At 56.6% G+C, this 26,748-nt stretch overlaps 1 protein-coding gene across 6 annotated transcripts; it reads left to right on the forward strand.

The window, feature by feature from the left end:
- The first annotated feature begins 1,562 nt into the window (after positions 1-1,562).
- On the forward strand, positions 1,563-25,865 carry CAPN15 (calpain 15). 6 transcript variants are annotated; one of them, XM_039884744.1, is made up of 13 exons: positions 1,564-1,858; positions 9,707-9,987; positions 18,614-20,057; positions 21,008-21,216; positions 21,297-21,480; positions 21,555-21,778; positions 22,562-22,687; positions 22,769-22,921; positions 23,356-23,517; positions 23,667-23,899; positions 24,020-24,147; positions 24,237-24,415; positions 24,482-25,865. In XM_039884744.1, the coding sequence occupies exons 2-13, from the start codon at positions 9,806-9,808 to the stop codon at positions 24,657-24,659; spliced, it is 3,402 nt and encodes a 1,133-aa protein (XP_039740678.1). In that variant the 5' UTR covers positions 1,564-1,858; positions 9,707-9,805; the 3' UTR covers positions 24,660-25,865. The 6 variants fall into 6 exon arrangements, with proteins under 6 accessions (XP_039740674.1, XP_039740678.1, XP_039740679.1 ...); XM_039884745.1 differs by having other exon boundaries at positions 23,981-24,147; positions 24,486-24,635; XM_039884740.1 differs by having other exon boundaries at positions 1,563-1,858; positions 23,667-24,147; positions 24,482-24,659.
- The last annotated feature ends 883 nt before the right edge of the window (positions 25,866-26,748 follow it).

Genomic DNA, 26,748 nt, shown 5'->3' on the forward strand with positions numbered 1-26,748 from the left:
AGCTGTGGACACCAGTCCTGACACAACCACCCCAGGCAGCACCCAGGAAAAGGGGCTGAGGAGGGAAGGTGACCTGTGGTCACTGAGCCCCCACTGGGAATCAGCCCTTTACTCAGGCCTCTCATGTGATTCCACAGCCACACATGGTCAGAAGTATCATCATCACTTTCATGCAGGAGAGGGGGCTGGGGCTGGGCTAAGTCACTCTATAGTCCTGTGCCCCACAGGCAGCTTGTTGCCTTGGAGCACTCAGGGAGCAGCTGTTTTGGCTGCAGCTAAAGCCAAGCCCCTACGTTAACACGGTGTCCCTGCTGCAGCATCTGAAAAGTAAGATGGAGGTTTTCATGGGGCTTGAATGTCCTCTCAGGAGCATCGAGCCCTGCCCATGGAGGTCCTCTTGAGCTTAGACTTTGTGGGCACTGAAGCAAACATCATCCATTTGTCAAACTCCACTTGACCTCGAGGCAGAACTGGACTACAACCAAACATTCCCTAAATCTTAGCTGACATGTCTTGCTTCTGTCTCCTGCATGGCCATGCCTTTCCAGGCTCCCTACATGCCCCTAAGTGCCATAGTCCTTGGGGCTCTGCCCTCAGCATCTCCAAATCCCACAGCAGCCTCCCAGTGCTTCAGTTGTGTATCATAAACTGTTGACACCAGAGTTATCCTGCATGCCCTGCTGCCTTCAAGGCATGTAGGCAACACATGGTCAGAGGGCTCCAGTTGCGTGGCTGCCGGGTCTTAGAGTGACCTCAGGGCTGCAGAAAGGGAACGTAAAGGGAGACTGAGCCAGAAGAGGCTTTTTTGTGCAGGGGGGTCAGGTTCTCTTCAGAGGCCCCTGCAGAGGAACACCGGCTTTCCACGTTTTAGGGCTTCCTTCCTATTAGGCACTGGGTCACACGCAATCTATGGTGATATCTCACTTCGTCCTCCCAATGCCCCAGAGAAGTAATGTGCCCTAGTCACACTCTTAAGTGCCAAGGCCGTGTCTCAGACCCAGGTCGGTGCCATCAAAACTGGAGCCTTTGACCGTGAAGCCCTTGAGAATCAAAGAAGCGAACGAGTTGCAGAGAGGGTTTGAGGCAGCTGAGGGGGGAGCTGGGTAGAGAGTGAGAAGGCCCTGGAGGAAACGAGGAGGTCTGAGAGCCCAGTGACACGTAGGGTCCAGGGCGCAGCCCGGTGCCAGTCTAGGCAGCAGACCTGCGGCTAGGAGACCCCCCCACCTCCTCCCGCAAGGCGCAGCAGGAAGCTCCCAGACTGGAGCGGACGCGGAGGCCCCGCCTTTTCCTCCCGCGCAGAGCATCCTGGAAGCTGAAGTCCCAATAGTATTCTCGGTGCATCCCTTCGCCACTCCGCGCCAAATCCGGCACGCAGCGATCCCCGGGCCCGAAGCCCTGCCATCTCTAGTAGCGCTAGCGCGTGGGGCGGCCCGGGAAGTCGGCCAACCCCTGGAGGGCGCCAATCGGGGCTGTTGTTGTCGGCCACCCGGAGTACTACAATTCCCGGGTTGCCTCGCGTGCCAGGCACCGCCCGGAGCTTTCGTCCTATCGGCGCCGCGCGGCTCTGTGGGAGCGGTAGTCCGGACGCACGATTCACAGCGCCGCGTGCGCCCCGGGCTCGCCGTAGCCGCGGGGCCCCGGCCGGGCGCTACGCTACGGAGGCGACGTAGAGCGGGCGCTGGACGCGGACTGGGTTCAGCCGGGTCTGGGCGTTCGGCGGCTCCGCCACTTAACGCGGAAGGCCAGCGGGGCAGCGCGGCGGGTGGCAGAAGTTGTGGGTCGGCCGGCAGGGGCGAGCGGGCCGGAGGCCGCGCCGCCAAGGCCGCAGGGACGGAGGAAGCGCTGCCGGGTTGCGGAGGTGAGTCCCTCTGGCCGAGCTGGGGCCGGGACGCGGCCTAGACCCTCGCCGGAGCCCAGGCCTGGCAGGCGCCTCTCAGTGTCAGGACTGCTGGCCTCAGAGCCAAGATCAGCTCCTGGGCATTGGCCAGAGCCAGGGATGCGCTGGGGGCGCTGCTTGGAGAGGGGAGCCAGTGGGGACCTGGGTCATCTGAGTCACTGGGAGACTAGCCCCAGAGTGCTACGGACAGTGGAGGCGTCCTCAGCCCCTCCCTGCCCTTGAGTGCCCTTATCTCACAGGCAGCATCCTGGTTTTGGCTGCATTAGGGGATGTGTCCTGTCGTGCCCTCACCCTCTCCACCGAGGGACTCTGGGCACTGCCTGGGGGCGGTCCCATGGAATGAGGGAAGCGCAGGCGTGCCCTGTGTGCCCACTGGCCACCCCACACTTCCTCTTCTCTGTTCCTCTCCGGGCTGGTTCTGAAGCGACACTGGGAAGTTACAGAGGGTGGCTCCTGAGAATATTTGCCAGGCTGCTGGGCGAACCGGCTCTTCCTGTTGGCTGCAAAAGGGGCCCTTCTGGTCCTGACCAGTGAACCATTGCTGTGTGGTCAAGTGGCGGTGGCGGGGTGGCTCTCGGGGAACCCTGAATGCACAGGAGTTTATGACCAGACTGCAAGCAACAGGATCCCTGTAAGACCAGGCCTGAGAGTCTGGGGTCCTACAACTCACAGCCATGACATCCTGTGGGGAAAACTGGGGCTCACCTTGGTGCTGAGTAGGGTCTGTGTTCCTCCCAGGGGCCCCTACTTTGGGGATCCCTGGGCCTCTTCTGCCCAGGTCTGGAGAGCTGTGTGAGTCACAGGTGTGGAGAGATTGTTTTTCGTCTCCAGAGTCTGTAGGGTAATTCCATCCTTCTACTTCTGAGTGACTTTCTCAAATACAAAGAGACGAAGATAGTGTTTCCTGGCCTAAGTTGCAGAGAGCCCCAAACGAACAGGGGTACCTGGAGACCCTGGAGCTCTGCCCTTCAGCCTGGCTGGTACTGTTGCAGGAAGGGGTTCTTACAGGAAGTCAGTGCAGCTTGGCCTTGGGGGTGGGCTCATCTTCCTCTCAGATTGTTTTGCTCCCAGAAGGGGCACTCTTCTTCTCCCCCTTCTGCATCTGAAAATCTCTGGAGCTGCTTTTCCTGAGCAGACAAGCTGATGAGAGCCAGGTTTAAGCCCTGCTGGGCCCAAGGCTTAGTGGCTACATGGCTTTAGGCAGGGACCTATGAACTTAGATATTGTGTCTGCTCTGAGCACCCAAGACCTGGAGGGGTTTCTGGGCTCAGCCAGCTACTCCTTCACTCCCCTGTTACCTGGACTGCCCAGCACTTCTTCCTTTTCTATCCTCTGGTTCTGCCCTGTGCCCCATTACTTGGCACCCGTGTGAATGTCTCAAAGTAGAAATGTGATCTTGTCTCTACCAGATCTTTCCTGCCAATCCCCTCAATGTGGATACAGCTTCTCCCCCTTCCTGCTAAGAATGCCCAGGAGGTCTGTGTTGAGCTCTGGTGTCGCCCCTGATGACAGTATTGAACTTGAGAACTAGAAACTGAAATCCTGAGAATGTCTCTCTCTCTCTCTCTGACAGTACTGTGTGGAAAACATAATTTCCTATTTCACGATGCACAACTGAGGTGGTTTACAGCTCCAAAGACACATGAGGACACACAGTGACCCCATTCCCCTCCTTGGAGCATCCTCCAGCCATCTCATGTGTGCCTTTGACTTTGAGAGGTCCATCTCCTCTCCTCCCATCCCAGAGAGCAGGTGCTTTGGAAAGTAGAGTGAATTCAGCCCATCGACTGCTGGTCATTCACTGTGACCAAGGTCAGTAGGCACTCTGAGTGGGCCAAGGACGTGGGAGTGGATCTGCACAGTGAGGAACTCCAAACTCTGTGCTAAAGCAGACAGCTGGAACCTTCAGGGACAAAGTACTTGGTCATACAGAGAAGTCCAGAAACGCCAAGCGTGACCACCTTGTAGTGTGTTCAGGCAGCAGCTCCGAGTAGATGGGCAAGGAGGATTTGGGGCAGGTGTGTTTCTTCCCAAGTTTGCTGACAGGAAGTGGTAGTTACACTTTTGGAGCCCTCAGCATTTATCCTTGGATCTGGCTTCTTAGGAGGTGTTTATAATTTCAGCAGAACCTTCTCAGTTCTCTCAGAGAGGTCAGCAGTGACATTTGCTGTTGCAGGTGCAGACTTTGTAGGCAGGGGGTGGCTAGCCTCAGTGTTTACCTGAGAGTGACAGTAAGCAAGTGGGGGAGATCGCAGCGAGGAATGGGGTCACTGTGTGTCCTCTTGCGTCTTTGGAGCTGTACACTACCCCAGTTGGGTCCTTGTACTGCACCTAGGAAGGACGGGAGAGATACGCGTGTGCAAAGCCACCCATCCTGCAGCAGTGGTTGGAGGTTGGAGTGGCCGGGTGGTGCCAGAACCTGGGGTTGAGGCAAATCTCAATAGCTGCCTGGCTGCTTACTCAGAGCCCTGCCCCACTGGGGCACCTTTTTTTGGCAGCCCCTGCTGTAGGCAGAGCCGGACTAAGGGAGACTCTGTCCACTGGGGCCCTGAGATCTCGAACAGCCCTACCTGCCATCCTGGCTGGCCCAGGGATAGTCAAGGACTTAGACCAAGCAGTGAGGAGCTGGCTGCTTCCCTGGAGCCTCCACCTTTGAGTGAGAGACAGATGCAGCTTCCAAAGGAATGTCGTCCCCAGGCCACCTCCCATGGGAATGTTCTCGGGGAGACCAAGGGCCATTCCTTATCCAGGCCCATGTGTGTGGAAGTGGGAAGGCCCTTTGAGTGGCCCTGGCCTAGGGGTGGGACGTAGCCCGGCACAAGAGCCACAGATGGCTGGTCACCACTGTTTTCCAATGGACTCTGGCCCGAGCCAGTAAGCCTAGGGGCTGGATCTGTTCCAGGGCCAGAGTCCAGAACTTTCCAGGAGAGGGGACATGTCTTCTGGGTAGATGTGCTGTTGGCAAACCCACTCTGTGGCTGACCCAGTTGCAATCACAAAGGGAACTCAGGTATCTCCACTATGGGGACGAGTTCCTTCCCAAGTGCTGTAGGACCAGTTGTGGAGCAGTATGGCTGGAATGAGATATGAGCGCCCTCTCTCTCTTCAGGGATGCCTCGGCCTCTCCTTAGAACCTTTGATTCTCAGAACCCTCCTGAGACCTGTTTCCCAGACCCTGTCTTGACAAAGCCCGGTTCTCATCGCCTTGCAGGCCACACTGTGCGTCTGAGGCCTGGGGCCCTGTTCCTCTCATTCTGGGGCACACTGCAGGGCAGGCACATCTTGCTGGGCTCTGCTGTACCTTTGGTTTCCCCCAGGTGGAACACCCCCCCCCAACCCCCGTCCCTGATAGTCAGTCCCCTAACTTGGTGCTCTGCTATCCTCCCACCTCAAGGGGGCGAGACAGTGCGCTGTTGATGTTGCTGAGCTGTTGACCCTTTGAGGGAGGGGAACGAAGGGATGGCTGCAGGAGAAGGCTGTCCTGCCAGTTCTGGGGGCTGCGAGGTTGAAATCTGGGCCCTCCCCAGGGTGGGGTCCCAGCCTGGATTCTGGTAGGGCAGGGGCAGCTTCCTTCACTCAGGCAGGAGCTTCACATCCTCTGTGTTTCTGCCTTGTTGGCAGCCCTCCTCAGGCCATGGGAGACAGACTGGCTTCATGTCTGGTGGGCGCGATTCCGGAGTACGGTGGGTGGCCTATCTGGGTTGCTGCAGATGGTGATGGACCATTATTACGGCATGGGGTGATGGATCTTGATAAGTTTTAATAGGACTTGTGCCCCACCAGCTAATGTGGAGAGCATGGACTCACAGGGCGCCCCAGGAGTTCAAGCTGGGACAACAGCATAAACACCCACTCCCTCCCCATAGGGACTTGAATGTGGCCTCTGCCTTTCTCTCCATGGCCTCCACAGCTGCAGGCTTCTGGCTCACAGGCAGGTGTCTGCTCACCCCCAGCCCTGAGCAACTCACCTGCCACCCACAGAGAAGTGCCCCCTTCCTGCCTCACAGATGCCGAGGTTTCAGCGCCCACTCTCAGAGGGGCAGTGGGAGAGTAGGTGAGCTGGGGTGAGGGATGGTGGGCTGTCACAGCTTGCCATGACTAAGGCAGGTGCATCCCATGCAGGGGTCTTGTGGAGAGGGTCATCCTCATCTGGCCCTTCATGCACTTGTCACTCTGGGTGGGATGGTCCCCTGCTGTCCTCTCAGAGTGCCATGCTGGGCACATGCCTCACACCAGGACTGGGGGACAGCCCAATCAGCCCCTATGGATTAACACCCTGTTCTCTGAAGGCGGCAGCAGCCCCACTTCTGTGCTTCTGAGGGGAGATCTAGGCCACTGCCCCATTTAAATCTAGGGCAGCAGTTCCCGAGTGAGGGCAGAAGGAACCAGTGGGGGCTTTGGGGCTGTGGGGTAGCTGCTCATTCTGAGGTGCTGGTCTCAGAGCCTTACCCATTTGCACAATCTAGTGGGCTGGTTCTGCCATTGTCTGCTCTGGCTTCTGCCTGGAGGTGTTTTATACATTATGCTCTTCTTAAGACACAGCAGCCAAAGAGTGAGCCCCCTACAGGCAGGGTCCCTGCATGTTGCCATATCCAGTGCCTAAAACAGGGCCTGGGACACAGCAGGGCCCTGAAGGGCATTTGCTGAATGAATTGACCTAGACTCTTGCCGGGGTGGCAGATCTCTCCACACTCTCATCTGGGGTGAGAGGAGGAGCAGGCTCTGCAGAAGAGTGCTGCACAAGGCTTGTCACCTGGGATTGGGGTCAGCTCTGCCTTGTAAGAGGCCCTTACCTGGGGTTTTATCTCAAAGAACAGAGCCTGAGCAGCAGGATTTGTAAAAGCTCCTATCCCTGGTTATTCTGACGTGAAACCAGGATGGGAGCTGTGGATTGACTCACCCTGACCTGGCAGAGCTTCCCACACAACCCCATGCAGGTGGGACCCTTGGTTAGCTCAGGCAACAGAGCCATGCTGTGCTTTGTGGCCTGGCTGCGTGCCTTGCCCAACCAGGGCGCTCCCTTGTAGAGTTTTACTCCCAGGGGCTTGTGCCCACCCCCAGTGGGCCAAGACAAGGTATAGGGGTTTGGGGGTGCTGTCATCCCCAGAAATCTCCAGAGAGGCCTTTCTGGAGCTGGCTGTTCTCTGGGAGGTGTGTCCTTCCAGGCTGCCCTGCTCTATGTCCCTTCTCTTGGAGCCCCCAGGAGAGGCCTGGCCACTACCACGTAGCCCACCCTTCAATGGGCTTCCCACCCTCTCCAGATGGGATCTATAGGGTCAGAGTTTCCTGAAGGCGTGTTGGGGGGCTGGCCCTACTCAGGTGCCACATGCTCTGCCAGCATGCAGAAGTGGGGGGCCAGCACATACCCCAAGTGTCTGTGATGAGTCTGAGCACTTACTGTCCTGTGGCTAAGGGCCTGTTAAGGACATTGGTGAAGAGAAGATGGGTCCTCATGGGAGCTTGCACTTCAGGCAGCACATCCAACCTGTGTGGGACTTAGCTGCTCCTTCCTCCAGGCAGAGCCAGCCCCTGTGGCCCCACACATTGCCCTGGGAGGCCTGGAGCCATGTCGTCACTCTGTATTAGGGTTGGCTTTCCCTTTGGCTCTACATACATCAGATGTGTGTGGTGGCGTCACCTGACCTGCTTGCATATGGCATTGTCCACCCTGCCTCCATCCCTGGTTTGGGAGTTCTTGGGCAAGGCTTCCCCCCATGCAGCCCTCTGCTCTCCTGATAGACACAGGCAAAGCTCTTTATCACAAACAGACCATCTTGGATTCAAGTCATGAGCAGTTCTGCTTCATGGGCACCTCCACTGGCCATGACTCCAACTTAAGCCCTCACCTGTTCTCACCTGCTCCTCCCCTCCCTGCCATTCACCTGCTCAATATTTGGCTGCAAAAGGGAGTGTCAGCAACACTTGGGCCCTTTTCCCATGAGGGGCTCCTGTGTGGAGTTGGGTTCAGGGGCCCGTTCTATCTGTTCTGTTGTCTGACTTGTAATCGGGAGAGGCAGGTGTCCTGAGTGACCCAGGTTGATGTGGAACTGACTGCTGGTGGATGTGCTCTGTGCTCTGAGCACCCACATCTGTTTTACATAGGCCCTCTGTTTTGCCTGCTTGCATGCTGCCCAGTATGGAAGTCACCAACACATGTGGTTGCTGACTCCAGAGCATAGCTCGTCTACACAGAAGTGAGTGTGAACCACAGTTGAGTCCAAAGACTTCAACCCGAGATGGTGTCATGCAGCTCCCACATGGTTTCACCGGTCTCATATTGATATAGTGATGTTTTAGGTGTGTTGGGTTATATGAGGGACATCATCGAGATTCCCGTAACCTCTCTATTGTACCTTTCTTATGTGGCTGTTCAAGGATTGACCCCTGTGGCTCACTTGATGCTCCTGCTGGACAGTGTTGCTGGTGGCCAGAGCTGGCAGACGTTTCTTCAAGGGCCAGGTGGAGACACTGTCAGCTTTGTAGGCCACAGGGACTCTGCCCCACTGCTCAGCTCTGGTCATGCTCTGTGGCAGAGGCCTGAGTGGCAGGTGACTTGTGGGGACACCAGGCCAGTAAGGGCTGGTGCTGCTATCCACATCCCACCCATGTCTCTGTCCCTCAGAGAAAAGGCGTCCCAGTGAATGTTATTGCTACGGGGCAGGGGTCCCTCCCATGTCCCATTGTGCTTGACCTCTGCTGGCCTCCAGAGCCGTGTATGCTGTTAGTAACTCTCAGGTGTGGCCTGCCTGTACTGCAAGGATGCATCCTCCAGCCCTGGCCCCTGTTGTCAATGTACCTGTTTGGGAACTGGGAGAAGGGTGACAGTGGACCCAGGGTGGGAGCTGTGCTGCTAGTCACCTGCACAGCTGGAAAGCCAAGCAGACGCCCACCTTGGCCCAGAGCCCGGCCAGGTGGGCGAGGGGAGGAAGTGCAGGCATCTTCCCTAACCTGACTGGGACTTGCCACATTTGAAATGAGACGTGCTGTCTCCATCTCAGGGTGGATGCCTTTGGGCTGTATTTCATTCCTCCCCTCAGCCCGTCGGAGTCAGAGGCCTCTCCTGGAGCACAGATGGTCCCCCATTGGAGTCTGAGCCAGCCTCCCAGGTCCCTCCTATATCACCCATCTCCTCTTGGGCCCCTGAAGTTTCTCTGGATCGAGGAGGCTCTCCCTCAGGAGGGCTTCAGAGGGCTATGTGGGTAGACAGCACTGTGTGGGTCTTTGCCTGGCTGCGTGGTAGCACTCTGTCCTCCTGGAGGCTGTCCTGCAGGGCTGCACCACTGTGTTCACTTCCCTTGTTTTTCTTTCTCCTTCGGTTAAGTATACCCTGAACCTTCTACAATAAAGCCAAATCACGTCATTTCTCTTCTCACTGAGGATAAAACTCTCTTTGAAGATCAGCAGCTGGTGATACCACCATCCCTCTCCTGTGGACAGTTGATGGGTTGATATGCGTTTTCAGGAGCGGCGAAGGGGGCTCTGGTGATGGGGCAGGGGTGGATACCTGCAGCCCAGCTCCTGGCCCCGGTGTGTCCCATCTTGGGGGTACAGCTCTGTTGACATCTGGCCCTTGGTCCTGTGGGGGCCTCTGCTATAGAGGTACCTGGGGTGGGCACTGCAGACTGCCTGCTGCTGGGTCAGTCGTAGACCCCATGTCCCTGCTTAGTGGCTGTCGCCTTGCCGCTTCAAGGCCACTCACACTGGGGGACGCTCCCAGAGCTCCTGGGGCTTTGTTCCTGTGAATCATGCTGTTTCTTCTCTTTCTCTTTATTCTCTCTGTGTTTATTTTTGTTGTGTGACTTTGACCAGCCCAGCTGCCCTGTATCCTGTGTGGGTGCTCACCTCCCTCCATGCTCCAGCCGCGTGTGACCAGGCCCGGCTCTCAGCTTGGCCTCCGTCGAGGGGGCCATGGGGAGCTCCGCCTCCTCGCTGGCCACCGAGACCGAGTCGGACCATGGCTTCCCTGGGGGGCCGCCCTACCCGGGACCCCCGGCAACGGCCGGCTGGTGTAGGAGCGGCCCCGGGGGGCCTCTCTGGGGCGGTGCCCTGGTCACCCGGCAGCACCAGCCCCTACGCCCCCGAGCCCGAAGGTAAGAAAGATGGGGGGGTCCTCAGGGGGTGGGAATGCTACTCTGTCAAGATGCCCCTTCTTTGGCAGAGGGGCTTGCAGAGAAGTGGGGTCCCTATTCCTTAGGGTCCTCTGGCAGCCCATTTTCCCCCGCTGGCACAAGACCTGAGAGGCTCTGGGATTGCTCCACGCTTAGCAGAAAAGGTCTGGAAGGCCGGCCCTCTCCCCCCAGCTGGACAGTGTGAATCTTGGCCTGCTGGTCAGAGACAGTTGGGGCGGGATGTATAGCCTGCCTCTGGGCATAGGGTGTTCAGTCTGGTGCTTGGAAGCTGTTTCTGGAACTTTTTGTTGAGTGAGAGGAAAACCTGTCAACCCCAGGCCCAGGTGGCACTGGCATGTGCTGAGAATGCTGGCTTGTTTCCCACAGAATTTTAGGGACACCGTCCAGGCCTCTTATCTGTGTGTGGCACTCCTGCTCTGATGTTGCTCCCTACAGGGGAACAGTGGGGGCTGTGGGGCCACAGGGGCATATCTTCATATGCCAGGTCCCTCAAACTATGGCCAGTCTCTGCCTAGACTGCCTGTTGGATCACCTGGAGAGCCTCCCCTCAGTGGTGCCATGGTGACTGGTGTGGAGGCAGGTCAGACCCCAATGTCCCACCCTGGCACTGATGCCCCTGCCTTTACCCAGTCCCATGATCTTGCCAGAGGGAGGGGTGCCTGGTGCTCAGCAGACACTCGGGTTTCCTCGGACCTTGGAGCAGAGGCAGTGGTAGCTCCCACTCTCCGTGGGTACCCAGGCCTAGGTTCAGTGGGAAACAGATGCTGTCCTCCCTCTCTCAAAGGTGCGTCCTGGACTCCCCACTAGGCAGGCAGCACGCTGAGGGGGCATGCGCATGTGTTAGACTTTGAACCTTGACTCACACTATCAAGCCAAGTGCCTGGTGACTCAGCTCGCCCTTTCTCATTCTCCTGGTTCCCACCAGCCCTCTCTCCTGGGCATGCGGGAGTGGGGCCAGCCTCCTGGGATGGCATTGGAGCTGAGGCCTGAGTCCCTGGCAGAGGAAGAACTTGGGAGGGTTCTGGAGGAAGTAACACATCCAGCCAAGTGAGAGTCTCAAAGGTCTTATTAGTTACCCTAGCAGGCAGGATTCAAGGGCTTGAGGTCTAGAGGGATGTGCCAGGTGGCCAGATGGTGGCAGAGACCAGTGAGAGGCAGGAGTGAGATGTCAGGACTTATTAGAGAATTTCCTCTATTCCCCCTTGTTACTGTATCAGTGGGATGTTAGTGATCATCTCTGTATCTCTGCTTTATTGAGATATAACTTTACTATCAAATCCACCCCTCACAAGTGTGCAACTCAGTGATTTTAGTCTGTTACAGTTATGCAACCATGACTACAATCCAATTTTTCAGCATCTGCACGCCCCCAAAAGATCCTGCCCATTTGCAGTCCCTCCCTATCCCCAGACAACCACCCAGTTTCCTGTCTATAGATTTGCCTTTTCTAGAAATTTCACATAAGTGGAATCACATAATAGGTGTTCTTCTGTATCTAGGGTCTTTCACCGAGTGTAATGTTTTCAGGGTCCATCCATGTACAACCTGTGTCAGTGCTTCATTGTTTTTATGGCTGAATACTATTCTATTGTCTGGATGGACCACATTTACTTATCCATTCCTCAGTCAGTGGACATCTTGGGGTGTTTCCACTTGGTTTTTGTGAAGCATGCTGCTGTGAACATTTGTGTACAAGTTTTTAGGTAGATATATATTTTTATTTATCTTGGGTAGGTATCTAGAATGAAATTTCTGAAGTTTATTGCAAGTTTATATTTAACTTTCCAAGAAACTGCTAGACTGTTTTCCCAAGTGGCTGCACCATTTTGCATTCCCACTAACAATGCGGGGAAGGGCTTTAGTTTTTCCACGTCCTGGACACTTTTATCATCTGCGGTTTTGATTCTGGCTGGGTGTGAGGTGCTGTCTCATGGTGGTTTGAGTTGCATTTCTGTAATGGTTGGTGCTATTGAGCATCTGTTCAGGTTTCCATTTATTCTTTTACTTAGGATAAATTGCTAGGAGTGGAATTACTGGGTCCCAGGGAGGGAGGCTGGACCCTAGGTTGAACAGCAGCAGAACTGTGAACCCTGCTGAGTTTGCCAGGCAGCTCGCTCCAAGGCCCTTCTGGTGTGCTGAGGGGCGTGTGCATGTTAGACTTTGGATCTTGACTCATACACACTGTCAAACCAAGTGCCTGATGACTCTGCTCCCCCTTTCTCATTCTCCTGGCTCCCTCCAGGCCCCTGTTCTAGGCTGGTACATCCAGGCAGCTCCTTCCACAGCCGCTGCAGTCGGGCCCAGACCTCAAGGTGGTTACTGTCTGCCACTGGGAGCAGTGGGCAGAGGCAGATCAGGAAGAAATGGTGCTAATGACCTTGAGGAATTCACAGGCACCCAAATGAGAGATGAGAAAGAACAGCAGGGGTCGGGGAGCTTGGTGGACAGATGGCAGGAAGGGGGCAGAAAGGCAGGTGGCCCACCACGGTGCCCCTGCGAATTGCTCCTGACAGGACTGTCTCCCCCCATGCACACCTGGACACAAAGACACACATGTATACGCACATGTGCAGCCGTCCACCAGTCTGGGGTGTCAGCCAGGTATGTGCATGGGAGAGACCGCTCCCCGCTCTGACAGGGGCATCAGGGACTGGAAAGGCACATGCAGAAGCCAGCAGTATGTCAGCCCCTTCCACTATATCAGCACACTGCCTTACAGTGATGAAGCTGAGAGAACTGGCGGTGGCCTTGTCTCCTGTAACCCACTGCCAGGCTGGAGACGGGAACTGTGACGCCCCAGGAGCTATTCACCTTAATAAGCTATTGTTGTGAGCATCAGCCACCTACAAACTCTATGCTTTCCCTGAGGACACAAACGAAGAAAACCTAAGCCTAGCTGAGGGTGACCTCCAAGGGAAGTGCCTGGTATACTTTGGAACCAGCAAGGGAACCCAGGGTCCAGGGTCAGGCTGCCACAGCCAGGCAGGTTGTCCAGACTTCCTGGCATGGAGCCCAGCCTCAGGTCCGGTGGCTTGACCCAGGCCCTCGTGTGTGGCACCACTTATTACTCTCAGCTTTCTTGGGGAGGAAAAAGGCTTTCTCTCAAGATGGGGCTGTGCCTCCATGTTTCTGCAAACACGTGTCCTGGGCACTGGGGGGACTTTAGTGTGAGCCCCCAAGAGCAACTCCATAACCCCACTTTTGAATTAGAACTGAGTGTCAGCAGCTCAGATAATGAGGGTAGAGCAGGTATTTGGTGTTGGATTTTTCTGAATGGTTGTCTCACTTTTGACTTGGCCTTCCTGTTGTAAGGAGTAACTCAGGTCATTTTTCATGAGCATCCAGTTTTCTCCCAGATGTGATTGTTTGTGTCCTGGAGCATGGGTGACTTGGCCTCTGAGCTAGTGTCCTGGAACTTAGGAGCGTTTTCTGTTGAGGGTCTGGTTTGACTCTGGGTTCCCAACTGTCTTACTCCCAGGCTTTGCTTGGTGGTCTGGCCTCACCTTCAGATGCTCTAGGGATTTTAGGTCTTTGGGCCTTGCTGAGCTTTCAGCCCTCCTGGGCCCCGAGGCATGTCAGGGTGGCCACTGAGGGTGGCCCTGGAGTTTCAGAGACCAGAGCAGCTGCTCCCCTGCTCAGAGGTCCTCTGTTCACCTGTCACTGACCTCTGAGCCACTTCCTCTCATTGCCCAGTGATGCTGAGATACAGGCCTTGGGGGTTGGTGAGGGAGAGCTGTGCCAGCCCCACGGCTGTGCCACCACCACCATCCCTAGAGCCTCCTTCCAGCCAGAGGGGCACTGCTTCCATCAGGCTCTACCTCTGTTTCCCTAGGCTTAAATTTGATTTTTTGGCACTGCTTTTATTTAAGCCTTTCTGAATTCCAGACAGAAACTTCCTGACTTGCCTTGTTCATGAGGATGGCTGTGAAACCTGCCCTGTTGCTGGATGCTGGCCAGGACCAGCAGACACCGTGCTTCATGTGTAGCCGGCCCAGGGACTGGCCAGCTGGCAGGTTACTTGAGTGAACAGGGCTTGGGCTCCCCGCTCACCCCCACTGCAGCATTTGTAAGACTCTCCTTGCTCAGTGCACCTGGGACCACCAGGGATCTGAAGCCTAGGGCAGCTATGTCCTAGGAGGGCCCTGGGCCCACCTTTCCTGCTGGGCAGGAGCCTGAGTTTTCTCTCCGGAGATCTCTCAGGAGCATGTGGTCTATGAAGGGTCAGACCGGGCCAGCTGAGGTGCACAGGGCAAGTGATCATCCCTTGAGCCCAGGGCTGGGGTGAAGGCTGCCTAAGACCCTACTTGTGGGCACACATGGAGGGCGTTCACATGCCATGCCTCACACCTTGACCATGGCCCTTCTCCTCTAATGAGGAAGGGGGCAGGGGCAGGGGTACAGTTCCTGGTCACATCCAGGCAGATTTCTTAGGCTTTACATAACACAGGAGCTAAGGCTAAAGCTGGCCTAGGCCCACTCTGTTGGCTCTGGGCACCCACCTGCTCACCCCAGAGCCCAACCACACAGGCGGACCAGGAAGGCAGCTTCACAGAGTTTGCTCTTAGCTCTGGGAAACAGTTATGTTGCCCAGGGGAGATTTTTTTGTTTGGTTTATTTTTGAAGAGGCAAGTTTTCTTTTTTCCTGAACCAAAAGGGTTCAGTGTGAACATAACATTAGAAGCACAAGCTTCATGCTTTGTAAAAAAAACAATTGATTTTTCTGCTGGTAGAGCAGCGGTGTAGGAGACTGTGTGTTGTGGTGCGCAACACCCCCTCATAGCCATCTTATTTAGAGGAGCCATCCAGGAACATCCCGCTCGCCCTGCTATGGGCCTGACTACCTTTCTTGTACACCTGGGAGGAGCAGAGGCCCAGCCTTAAATGAGGCAGGCAGGCCAGGTGCCCAAGAACCCACCCAGCAAAGGGGGCTCCAGGCAGCCTGCAGGGGAGGCTGTGAAGGGAGAACCCTGGGAGGGTGGAAGGTAAGTGCCTTGCACTGCTCCGTACAACCAGTAGGGTCCTGGGAGCCAAGTGCAGGTTTCCTGGCTCCCACCTCCTTGGCCAGTCCTTCAGCCCTTCCCACCCTGCCCTCCATGTGCCCACCCCACTGCCATGCCTCAGGCCTGGCAGCTTTCAGAGTACCATGTCCTCTGGCCACACCTGGCATGTGGTGCAAAGCTCTCCCTGTGGGCCCTGCTCCAGTGATTGGCCCCTGGTGCTGCCCCACCTCAGGACAGGGCCTGAGGGTCTGCCATGTCCCTGAGACACAGACCCATCCTAGCAGCAGCCCACCTGCCCCTCAGTGCACAGCCAGAGACCTTCTGGGATAGGAGCTCCCGGTGGGGTGGAGCCCACCCTGAGTGTTGCCAGCCTTGCAGCTACAGACAGGTGTCCTTCCCCCGGCCAGTCTCCATCCATCCCAAGAGGGCAGTGTCCTCCTGCACAGAGGATCTCCCATGTCTGGGTGTGGGTAACACTTTGGGACAGGCTGCTCCAGACAGGCTGGTGTTAGCAGTGGACCTGCCCCTTCTCCCACCTTCTTTGACCTTGGGTATTCCCCACCATCACCTCCACCCTGCTCTTCCCAGGCTGGGTGTCCTGCCCCCTTCACTACCCCGTGGGCTTGCTGTGGCCCCGCTGTGGCCCCCACCACCTTGGGACGCACACTATGAGAAGAGCAGGGTTTGCATGTTGCTTCAGGACGTGGAACTGTGTCCTTGAGCCTCTGCCAGGCAGAACTGAGCCTGCAGTGGTCTGGGTGGACAGTGGGCAGATGAGTGGAGAGTGCTTGGCCTCCTCAGAGTTTGGGCTGTGCCTAGGCACTGGGCTGTCATGTCTCTTTGGAGAAATGTCAGGAGGGACTGCTGAGTTGCAGGTGGGTCACCACCCATGCCCTGCCCCCGAGAAGCTACTGTTATGGCTGGAATTGATCAGTCTGAGAGCCTTAGCATGGGGGAAAAAAGGCTTCCTGGGTGAGCCTGTGTCCTCTGCTAGACAGGAGTGTCCTCAGTGAATGGCCACAAGCACTGCTGGGTTACTTTTCATGTTCAGATAACCTATAGCCCTCAGCACATGTCAAAATTGACCTCTGCCCAGGGAGTTCCCTGGAAACTCCAGAAGCAGAGAGCCAGTTGGGTCCCACAGCCCTGAATTAGGGGTGACCCCACCCATGGTGTGAAGAGGATCGTTCATGCCCTTGCCCTCCCCTCATGTACTCAGACCTTTTTTTAGATGAAATTCGCATAACAGTTTAGTGGTATTTCGTACTTTCACAATGCGCATCCATCACCTCTACCTTGTTCCAAAACATTTCATCACCCCAGAAGAAAACCCCATGCCCATTGTACAGTTGCTCCCCAGCCCCTGGAACTACCAGTCTTCCTTCTGCTTCTATAGATTTGCATGTGCTGGACGTTTCATATAAATGGAATCCTAGATCTTGCAGTCTTTTGTGTCTGGCTTCTTTCAGTTAGCATGTTTTCAAGGTTCATCCATATTGTAGCCTGTGTCAGAATTTTTTGTGTGTGACTTATCCATGTATTTGTTAATGGACATTTGGGTTCTTTCCACCTCTGGCTATTGTGAATAGATCTGCAATGAACATGTATGTGTGTGTATTTGTTAGAATACCAATTCTCAGTTCTTTGAGGTAGATACTTAGGGGTGAAACTGCTGGGTTGTGAGGTAGGATTATTTAACTTTTTGAAGAGCTTTTTTGACCGTTTTACAAAGCAGCTATACTACTTAGCATTCCCACCAGCAATGTAGGTGAGGGCTCTAATTTCTCCACAATTTTGCCAATACTTGTCATCGTCTTCAGTTTTGATTCTGGCCATTCCAGTGGGTGTGAAGCAATACCTCCAGACAGTTTTGATTTGCATTTCCCTGATAACTAGTGATGAATATCTTTTCCTGTGCTTATTGGCCATTTGTGTATCTTCTTTGGAGAAATGCCTGTTCAACTCCTTTGTCCCCCTTCCCCCGTATGTGTGTGTATATATGTGTGTGTATGTTATGCAGCAATAGAATCTTTGCCCCTTTTTAAAACGGATTTTTTTTTCTTTTGTTTAGTTATATGTAAGAGTTCTTTATTCTGGATACAAGACAGTTATAAGATATACAGTTTGCAAATATTTTCTCCTATTCTGCAGGTTGTCTTCACTTTTTTGATGTCCTTTGAAGCAAAAGTTATTAATTTTGGTGGAAGTCCAGTTTTTTTCCATTTGCTCGTGCTTTTGGTGTCATATCAAATAATCCGTTGCCAGATTCAAAGTCATGAAAATTTACCTATGTTTTCTTCTTCTAAGAGTTCTGTAGTTTTTGTTCCTACATTTAGGTCATTGATCTATTTCCAGTTAATTTTTGAATATGATTTGATATAAGGGCCCAACTTCATCCTTTAGTGTTTATATTCAGTTGTCCCAGCAACATTTGTTAAAAAGACTGTCCTTTCCTCATTGAATGGTCTTGGCACCCTTGTCAAAAATTATTTGACCACAGGTATGAGGGTTATTTCTAGACTCTCCATTCTATGCCATTGGTTATGTAGACCATATGTAGACATCTAGTCTGCCTTGACCTTCTGCCTGTCTTTCAAGAGTGTTTTGGCTACTGGGGTGAGGAGGCTTGCAATTTGATATAAATTTTAGAATCAGTTTTTTCTATTCCTGAAAAGGCCATGAGGATTTTGATAGGGATTGCACTGAATCTATAAATCACTTTGGGTAGTATTGGTATTGTCATCATAACTATATTAAGTCTTCTAATCCTTGCACACAAGATGTTTTTCCATTTGTTTAGGTCTTTAATTTCTTTCAGAACTTTTTGTAGTTTTCAGAGTACAAGTCTTTCATCTTCTTATTTAAATTTATTCCTAGGTATTATTTGGATGCTCTCGTAAGTGGTATTGTTTTCTTCCTTTTTGGATTGTTCATTACCGGCACAGAAATGCTTTTGTGTGTTGGTCTCTACAACTTTGCTGAATTCATTTATTAGCTCTAGTAGGTTTTTTGTAGATTCTTGGGATTTTGTATGTATAAGATTATGTTATCTGCAAATGGAAGTAGTTTTACTTCTTTTTCAGTTGGATACCTTTTATCTCTTTTTCCTGCCTAATTGCTTTGACTAGAACTCCAGCACAATGTTGACTAGCAGTGCTGAATTCCTGATCTGGAAGGAAAGCGTTCAGTCTTTCACCCCTGGTTATGATGTTCACTGTGGGTGTTTTGTAGATGCCCTTTATCCTGTCAAGGAAGTTCACTCACACTCTTTCCTGAGACTGATCAACGACTGCCTCTACACCAAGGCCCCATGGCCACTAAGATGGTGTGGCTCAACCTTATCCCTCTGTCCCCACAGGTCCACCCCTCTAGAAGGGGTCTGAGGAGAGCTGTGGGGATCCCTCAGAGGCCTTGGGAGTGTCTCTCACTCCTTACAGTCCTCAAGCTTCTTATAGGCTGCCCTCTTGAGCCTGACATCTATCACAGCCCAGAAGAGCACAGATCCCTCTGGCTCGACCCCCTCATCCCAGGTGGAGACTTGGGTCCCCTTCCTGTGGGCCTGCACTGATTGGGGCCATTCCTTGCAGCCACACACACTCGCCTGGGTCCATGGCCGCCGTTGGGGAGTGGTCCTGCGCACGCTGCACATTCCTGAACCCGGCCGGCCAGCGCCAGTGCTCCATCTGTGAGGCCCCCCGGCACAAGCCTGACCTCGACCAGATCCTGCGGCTCAGTGTTGAAGAGCAGAAATGGCCCTGCGCCCGATGCACATTCCGGAACTTCCTAGGCAAGGAGGCCTGCGAGGTGTGTGGCTTTGCCCCGGAACCCGTGCCTGGCACCTCCCTGCTGCCAGTCATCAATGGGGTCCTACCCAAGCCACCCACCATCCTGGTAGAGCCCAAGAGCAGCTGCAAGGAGGAGGCGGGTCCAGTGCGGACAGAGGGACTAGTGGCCATGGAGCTGGCTGGGGGTCAGCCAGAGGAGAAGGAGGAGGGGGCAACAGAACCCAGGAGCGGCTGGGCCTGCCCGCGCTGCACACTGCACAATACACCTATGGCCAGCTCCTGCTCTGCCTGCGGGGGACCCCGAAAACTCTCACTACCTAGGATCCCTCCCGAGGCCCTGGTGGTCCCTGAAGTTGTGGCGCCTGCTGGCTTCCATGTCACACCTGCCCCACCCCAGCCTGGGGAAGGTGCCGAGGCCGACCCTCCCTCTGCCAACGACCAGGAGCTTCCCCGGATGCTGCCCTTTAGCCCCTTCTCGCCCACCCTGCAAAACAACCCCGTGCCTCGCAGCCGCCGTGAGGTACCCCCGCAGCTGCAGCCACTGGTGCCTGAGGCCACCCAGCCCACTGGCTCCAAGGGGCCCCCCCAGGGCCCAGGACGTACTGCAACAGGAGCCTCCCGCTTAGCAGAGCTGCTTTCAGGCAAACGACTGAGCGCTCTGGAGGAGGAGGTGGCTGAGGGCAGCCCTGGGTTGCGCCGGTGCAGCTCTTGCTCCACACCGAGCCCCACAAGCCTGTGTGAAGCCTGTGGTGCCATGCCAGGCACCGATGTCATTGACCTGGCAGGTGACATTGTGCGCTACACGCCAGCCAGCCCCTCTAGCCCCGACTTCAGCACCTGGTCATGTGCCAAGTGCACGCTCAAGAACCCCACAGTGGCCCCCAGGTGCACAGCGTGCGGCTGCTCCAAGCTGCATGGCTTCCAGGAGCACAGCGAGTCCATTGCCCGCTGTCCTGACTGCAGCACTGACAAGCCTGGCCTCTGCGCGGCCCACAAGGCCTGCCGCCTCTTTCCTGAGGCACCTTCTGAGCGGCCAGGCCAGTGGGCCTGCCCTGCCTGCACTCTGCTCAACACACCCCGGGCTAAGCACTGTGCCGCCTGCCACACACCCCAGCTCCTAGTGGCCCAGCGCCGAGGAGTCGCACCCCTGAGGCGCAGGGAGAGTATGCATGTGGAGAAGCGGCGGCAGACGGACGAGGGTGAGGCCAAAGCTCTCTGGGAGAACATCGTGGCCTTCTGCCGGGAGGTGAGTCCCCTTGAGACAGTGGTCTGTACTCTAGGGCTGGTGCTCCCCTCCCCATGGGCTGCTCATTCTTTTCCTAGCCCCAGATCCACGCCTCCCTCTGTATCTTTTGTCCTTCCCTACTGTCCTTTCTCCAGCCTGGGAGAGGGAGGACCCTGCAGCAAGAGCTCTTCCCTGAGCTCTGAGCATTGGCCCAGCCCTGAGCTTGGGTTGGGCCACCAAGTTGCCCCTCACCTGTGAGTGGCTGGCCCCCACTGCCTGCATCGTGCCTCTTTTTTCTCTGTGCCCACAAGGGTTCAAGAACCCATAGTCTGTGTTCCTGATCCCTTTCAGGTATGATTTCACATACATGTTGAAGGCACAAAGAGATGGGGACACAGGTAGAGGCTTCGTGTCAACAGGCAAGCCCAGTGCTTCCTCTAGTCATGGAGACCCTACCAAAACTCAGAGTTGGGACACCCCCTCATACTCTTCTGCCCTCCATCACTGCCAGCAGCCCACCCTGTCACCCCATTCAGAGTCTCATGTCCTGGCTTCCCTGTCCCAGCCAGGTCCCCCCACCGCTCTTCCTGGGCCTTTGGTGTGGTGGGCCATGGGCTGGACAGGGAAGCCACCAACGTTCCCTGCACCCCATACCCACCACCCCTGTGGCCTCCAGGCTGGGGGCTGCGCCATATCCCTGGGGCATACGTACCTCCCAGTGACCTATCACTGGCCTATAGTGTCCTGGTTGGCTGTGGTTTCCCAGGCTCACACGGGGGTGTGGGTCATATAAGGCCCCAACTGAGTCCTCCACATGGGTCAGGGCGGCTGCACACATGCCTACCCCATTTTTTCTGTGGCTCAGGCAGCATTTTCAGGGTGCTGTCCTGAGTTTCCTGGCAGAGTGAGGTTCATCCTAGGCCCGGGGCCAACCAGCTCAGCCTGAGTGTGTGTGGCTGTGGTTTCTGCAGAACAGCGTGAACTTTGTAGATGACAGCTTCCCCCCTGGGCCTGAGTCTGTGGGCTTCCCTGTGGGTGACAGCGTCCAGCAACGTGTGAGACAGTGGCTACGGCCCCACGAGATCAATTGCTCAGTCTTCAGGGACCACAGCACCTCGTGGTCCGTGTTTCACACTCTCCGGCCCTCAGACATCCTACAGGGACTGCTGGGGAACTGCTGGTGAGTTTGGGGCACCCACTCGGGCTGGGCAGTAGGATGATCCACTTGTGCTCACTGGTGAGGCCCCCGACTCTGCACAGGTTCCTGAGTGCTCTGGCGGTGTTGGCCGAGCGGCCTGACCTGGTTGAGCGGGTGATGGTCACTCGCAGCCTGTGTGAGGAGGGTGCCTACCAAGTGCGGCTCTGCAAGGATGGCACATGGACAACGGTGCTGGTGGATGACATGCTGCCCTGCGATGAGGCCGGCTTCCTCCTCTTCTCGCAGGTGGTGGGGTAGACAGGCAGGGTTGGGGGGGGGCAGGCCTTGGCAGGCCTCTTGACTCCAGCCTCTTCCTACAGGCCCAGCGGAAGCAGCTGTGGGTGGCCCTCATCGAGAAGGCGCTGGCCAAGCTTCACGGTTCCTACTTTGCCCTCCAGGCAGGGCGTGCCATCGAAGGCCTGGCCACACTCACCGGCGCCCCCTGTGAGAGCCTGGCGCTGCAGGTCAGCTCCACTAACCCCCGCGAGGAACCCGTTGACACTGACCTCATCTGGGCCAAAATGCTGAGTTCTAAGGAGGCTGGGTAAGAGGGGCGGGTGCTGCGGCGGTCAGCGGTTTGGGAGGAGAGGCAAGGCGAGGGGACGGCCAGCCCGGGGCCTGGAGTGGTGGGAGAAGCAGGGGCAAGTGCCCTCTGACCCACACCCTTGGTTTCACAAGATGTTTCCAGTAGAGGATGACCATAGTTAGGCCTGGCTGACAGTACTGTCACCTCCCACTGCCAGCTGCTCAGTAGGCGGTCCCACCTGCTCAGACCAGGGGAACAGGCAAGGTGTTGCCCATCAGCCCACACCTGAATGTGCCTGTAATGACCATCGCACCTGCTTGTAGCAAGCAATGGAGCAAGCCCCACAGAGGCACCTGGTAGGAGTGAGCTGCCTTCTGAGACCTGGCACATACTGGTCAGCAGGTCTGTAAAGAGGATTCAGAACCCTAGGCCTGGAAGAGATGGCTCAGTGCTGAGATGCCCTGATCTCATCTGATACTGGGCAGTATTGCTTCCCCATCTCCTTGGGAGGCCAAGGCCCTGAGCTGACAGGACCCAGGCCTGCCTGACCCCCAGCCCAAGCCCTTTGAGCTCTTCGGCCATGGTATGAGAGGCAAGCCCACACTTCCTGAGTCCCATGAGTCTCTTCTGGGTCCCCAAGATATGTATTCCCCCACAGGCAGGGAGGACCCCCACCCCCGGGGCCAACAGAGGTGAGTTAGGCCCACTGAGTGAGGCCCCTGGTAATTAAGGGGCTCCCAATAACCAAGGCCCCTTGGTCAGCAAGCCTCCCCAATGAGCAAGTCCACTCTGCCTACACAGGTTCCTCATGGGTGCCTCTTGTGGCGGGGGCAACATGAAAGTAGATGATGCTACCTACGAGAGCCTGGGCCTGCGTCCCCGCCACGCCTACTCCGTCCTGGATGTCCGCGATGTCCAGGGCTCCAGGTAGGGGCTGGGCCAGCCATGGGCAGCCAGGGCATGTGGATGTGTGGTGGAAGCTGTAGCCTTCAGCCCCATGGTCCACAGGCTCCTGCGTCTCCGGAACCCATGGGGCCGCTTTTCCTGGAACGGCAGCTGGTCGGATGAGTGGCCACACTGGCCAAGTCACCTGCGTGGCGAGCTCATGCCACATGGCAGCAGTGAGGGTGTCTTCTGGATGGAGTACAGTGACTTCATCAGGTACCTGGACTCTTTGGGCAGTGGGAGTCCAGTGTCTACCCTATGGCCACCCTGTGCTCCAGCCACTCTTATCTTCACCCACCTCACTTGTCTCTGCACCCCTTTGCCCTAACCCACAGCATGTCCTTCCTGAGGAGCCTAGCCTGTCCCTGTGTCGACCTAGGGCCTGGGGGGAGTGGTGATTGTAGGGTTCTGCCTCCAAGGCTCTGGGTCATCCTTGGGGCCTGGAGCCCTCTGGTGGTGTCTTTATGCAATAGCTAGCACCAGGGCTTCTGGAACATTGGCCCTAAGAGATGCCCAAGGCACAGAGGAGCAGGGAGTGGGGAGGGTATGGGGGCTGTGGGAGGTGTCTTGACTCCTGGTGGGGTTGGCCCCGCTGGGTGTCCAGAGCTGGGGCTGGGGCTGCTCAGTGGGGCTGTCCTCTCGCTGCCCAGGTACTTCGACTCTGTGGACATCTGCAAGGTGCACTCTGACTGGCAGGAGGTACGGGTGCAGGGCTGTTTCCCCAGCTCGGCCAGTGGGCCCGTGGGGGTGACAGCGCTTACTGTGCTGGAGCGAGCATCGCTGGAGTTCGCCCTCTTCCAGGAGGGCAGCAGGTGGGCGGGGCTGGAGCCCTGTGCAGGTGTGTGGGCGGAGCCAGAGCTGGGAATTCAGAGGTAGGGTGGGTGAAGCTGGAATGCTGGAGGGGGTGGGGCCCGCAGATGGTAGGTGCTGTTGGTAACCCCTTCCACGGGTTTGACTACAGGCGTGCAGACTCGGCAGACAGCCACCTCCTAGATCTGTGTGTCCTGGTGTTCCGGGCCTCCTTTGGCAGCGGTGGCCGCCTGAGCCTGGGCCGCCTGCTGGCCCACAGCAAGCGTGCCGTCAAGAAGTTTGTCAACTGTGATGTGATGCTGGAGCCCGGCGAATATGCTGTGGTGTGCTGTGCCTTCAACCACTGGAGCCCCACTGCACCGGGGCCCCCGGCCGCCCCTCAGGGTAACGCCGCCCACCCCCACCCTGACCCCGGACCCTCCCCACCACAGCGCCCCAGGCCCCCCTCACTCACAACCCCCACAGCCTCCAGCCCCTCCATGGGAGTTCCACGCTGCTCCCCAGAGCCGCCTGGCCATGTGCTGGCTGTGTACAGCTCAAGGCTGGTCATGGTGGAGCCTGTAGAGGCCCAGCCCACCACGCTGGCTGACGCCATCATCCTGCTCACGGAGAGTCGGGGAGAGAGGCATGAGGTGAGGTGGGCAGGGAGGGGGATGGAGATGGGGATGGGGATGGACAGGGAAGAGGAGGCCCTGCCCAGCCCACACCACTGTCTGTCCAGGGTCGCGAGGGCATGACCTGCTACTACCTGACTCACGGCTGGGCAGGGCTCATCGTGGTCGTAGAGAACCGGCACCCCAAGTCCTACCTGCATGTGCAGTGTGACTGCTCTGACAGCTTCAATGTGGTATCCACTCGAGGCAGCCTGCGCACCCAGGACAGTGTGCCACCCCTGCACAGGTGGGCACCACTCCCGCCCCCCTGACCCCCCAGCCTCCACTGGCCCTCACCGGCCCCCTCCCCCAGGCAGGTCCTCGTGATCCTGTCCCAGCTCGAGGGCAACGCTGGCTTTTCCATCACCCACCGCCTGGCACACCGCAAGGCAGCCCAGGCCTTCCTCAGCGACTGGACAGCCTCCAGGGGCACCCACAGCCCCCCACTCACGCCGGAGGTCGCTGGCCTGCATGGGCCCCGGCCGTTGTGACCACTTCGCCCTTGCCTGCCCGCCCCCCTCCCCCAACATGCACTTTAAGAGGGAGACCCCAACAGAGGACGCTTGAACCAGAATCTCAGGACCCTGCCCAGGGAGCCACCAGCCATGGGGCACAGCTTCCCCTGGGCCTTCTTCCATGCCCCTCCCTCTTGTCCAGGGCCTCCCAGCCGCCAAGCAGAATACTTTGAATCCATTTCTAGCGTGAGGGATCTGTGCATCAGCCCCTATGAGTGGTTTGCCTCGAGGTTGAGTTCAGGTGAGCCAGGGCTGAGATGAGGCTGCCCCTTCCCCATGGGCCTGGGGCCTCCAGCCTGTGTGAGGCAGCCAAGAGCTCCATTCACAAAACCAAGTCTGGGTAGGTCAGAGGCTAGGACCCTAAGGTGAGCAGGGACTATCCCCTCTGTGAGGCACGAAGTCAGGAGACTTCTCTCCCCAGCTTGCCCTCAGAGCCCATCTTCACACACTCCCACCTCCACAAGGCAAGCAGGGGTCCCAGGAGTCCCAGCATTGTGTCCCAGGAGGCAGGTACCTGGTGACCGTGGGCTCAGGACCAGGGTTGGGGAGGGCCCCAGCTGCCCCTCTGGCAATACTATGCAATTCCTGGAGTAGTCTCCAGGATCGAAGCCATGCCCTGGGGGCTGCTGGTCAGGAGCTACTATTTGGTGAGGTGGTTTGTCCTCAGCACCACCTGACCTCTGCCAGGAGGACCAAGGTCCAACAGAAATCCTTGGCCAGCCCTGTCCAGGCACACATGGGGTTTCCCTCCTAGCCCCTCCTCTGCCTCAGAAGCCCAGGGAGCTGGACTGCCTCCCGGCCATCCTTCCCCATGGCTGCTTGAAGTCCTGCATCTGCCTGTGAACATCTGAGGCTAGCTTTCAGGGGCCTGCCTGGCCTCACTGCCCTGCAGCCCCAGGCAGCTGGCAGCCCTACCCACCGCCTCTCACTTCCTGTGGGGTTTGCAGGGGTTTTTAACACCTGGAGAAACACCGGGACGCACTACACTCCCTTTAGGGCCTCCTTTATATTTTCTCCTTTTACTCTGAGCTGTGAATATTTTTAACCCTGTACATATGGCCAGCTCTTCTGATGCAGAGACTATTTTATCAGTCGGTCCCCAGCCCTGTAGAATGATTCTCCATGGGTGTTTCCAGACTCAGGCTCTGATGGACCAAATGAAAATGTTTTGTTTTGTAATGACGCCTTGTCTGCCTGTCACTCTTCCCAGGGGTCTCAGACCCCTTGTCTCCCTTTCACGTGCAGAGTCGTGCTGACGGGCACCCAGGCTGGTGACAACACCTCAATGGGAGTGGCTCGCTGGTACCGGAGGTCAGCCTCACAATGAGCCTTTAGGGGTGCCCTGCTCACTGACTGCCTGAATCCCAGGAAGGACTGGATGTCCAGGCGGGACAGAGGTTTGGGCCAGATCCTGCGGTCGTTGGCAGGCTGGTCCCCACACAGCCTCAGCCCCAGGCAGACAGAAGGACAGTACATATGCAAGACTTTTCCCTGTGAGAGATCTGTCTAGGAGTGCCTGTCTGAGTTTATCAGTCATCAGGCGGGAGCAGATGGAGCAAGGAGACCACACCACAAGAAAAGTTTCCTTATCCTCTCCTGCAGGTGACAGCCTGCTCCTGCTTGACCCTAGTGGCCCCATGTTCCCTCTAGTTTGTTCTGGGAGACACTGTCCCCATGGCAGCTGAGGCCAGGCACGTGGAGCAGTTCACCCGCCTGGTCTGTGGTTTGCAGTCTCAGTCGAGGAAAGAGGCTTCAGGGCCACCCTCCCTGAACAAGTAGGGGGCTGGGGTGCAGAGGCTGGCACTCAGCAGGTGTAAGAGCCCTGTCACAGGCCAGCCTATCGAATGTGAAAGCAATTAAAGCCACCAGCAGTGTTCGCTCCAGGCGGGCCTCGGGCAGCGGGGGAGCTGCCACAACACATCTCACCTCGGCGCCCGAAGATGCCCGCCCTGCTGCACCGCGGCTGCGCCAGCCATGCCAGACCCTCTCCCGTGGGGTGGGGGCCAGGACACGTCCACCCTCAAGTCCTCACAGAGCTAGCTCCATCACCCCTGAGGTATCCCAG

Source organism: Pteropus medius, unplaced genomic scaffold (assembly GCF_902729225.1).
Source record: "Pteropus medius unplaced genomic scaffold, Ma_sr-lr_union100, whole genome shotgun sequence".
NCBI classification, from domain to species: Eukaryota; Metazoa; Chordata; class Mammalia; order Chiroptera; family Pteropodidae; genus Pteropus; species Pteropus medius.

What these genes read in the sequence shown, in the direction of transcription:
- CAPN15 (XM_039884740.1), top strand. Translation starts at nt 9,806, where the DNA reads ATGGGGAGCTCCGCCTCCTCGCTGGCCACCGAGACCGAGTCGGACCAT. An exon ending in CGCGATGTCCAGGGCTCCAG is followed by an intron (nt 22,688 to 22,768) that starts GTAGGGGCTGGG and finishes CATGGTCCACAG; the next exon opens with GCTCCTGCGTCTCCGGAACC. An exon ending in AGTGTGCCACCCCTGCACAG is followed by an intron (nt 24,416 to 24,481) that starts GTGGGCACCACT and finishes CCCCTCCCCCAG; the next exon opens with GCAGGTCCTCGTGATCCTGT.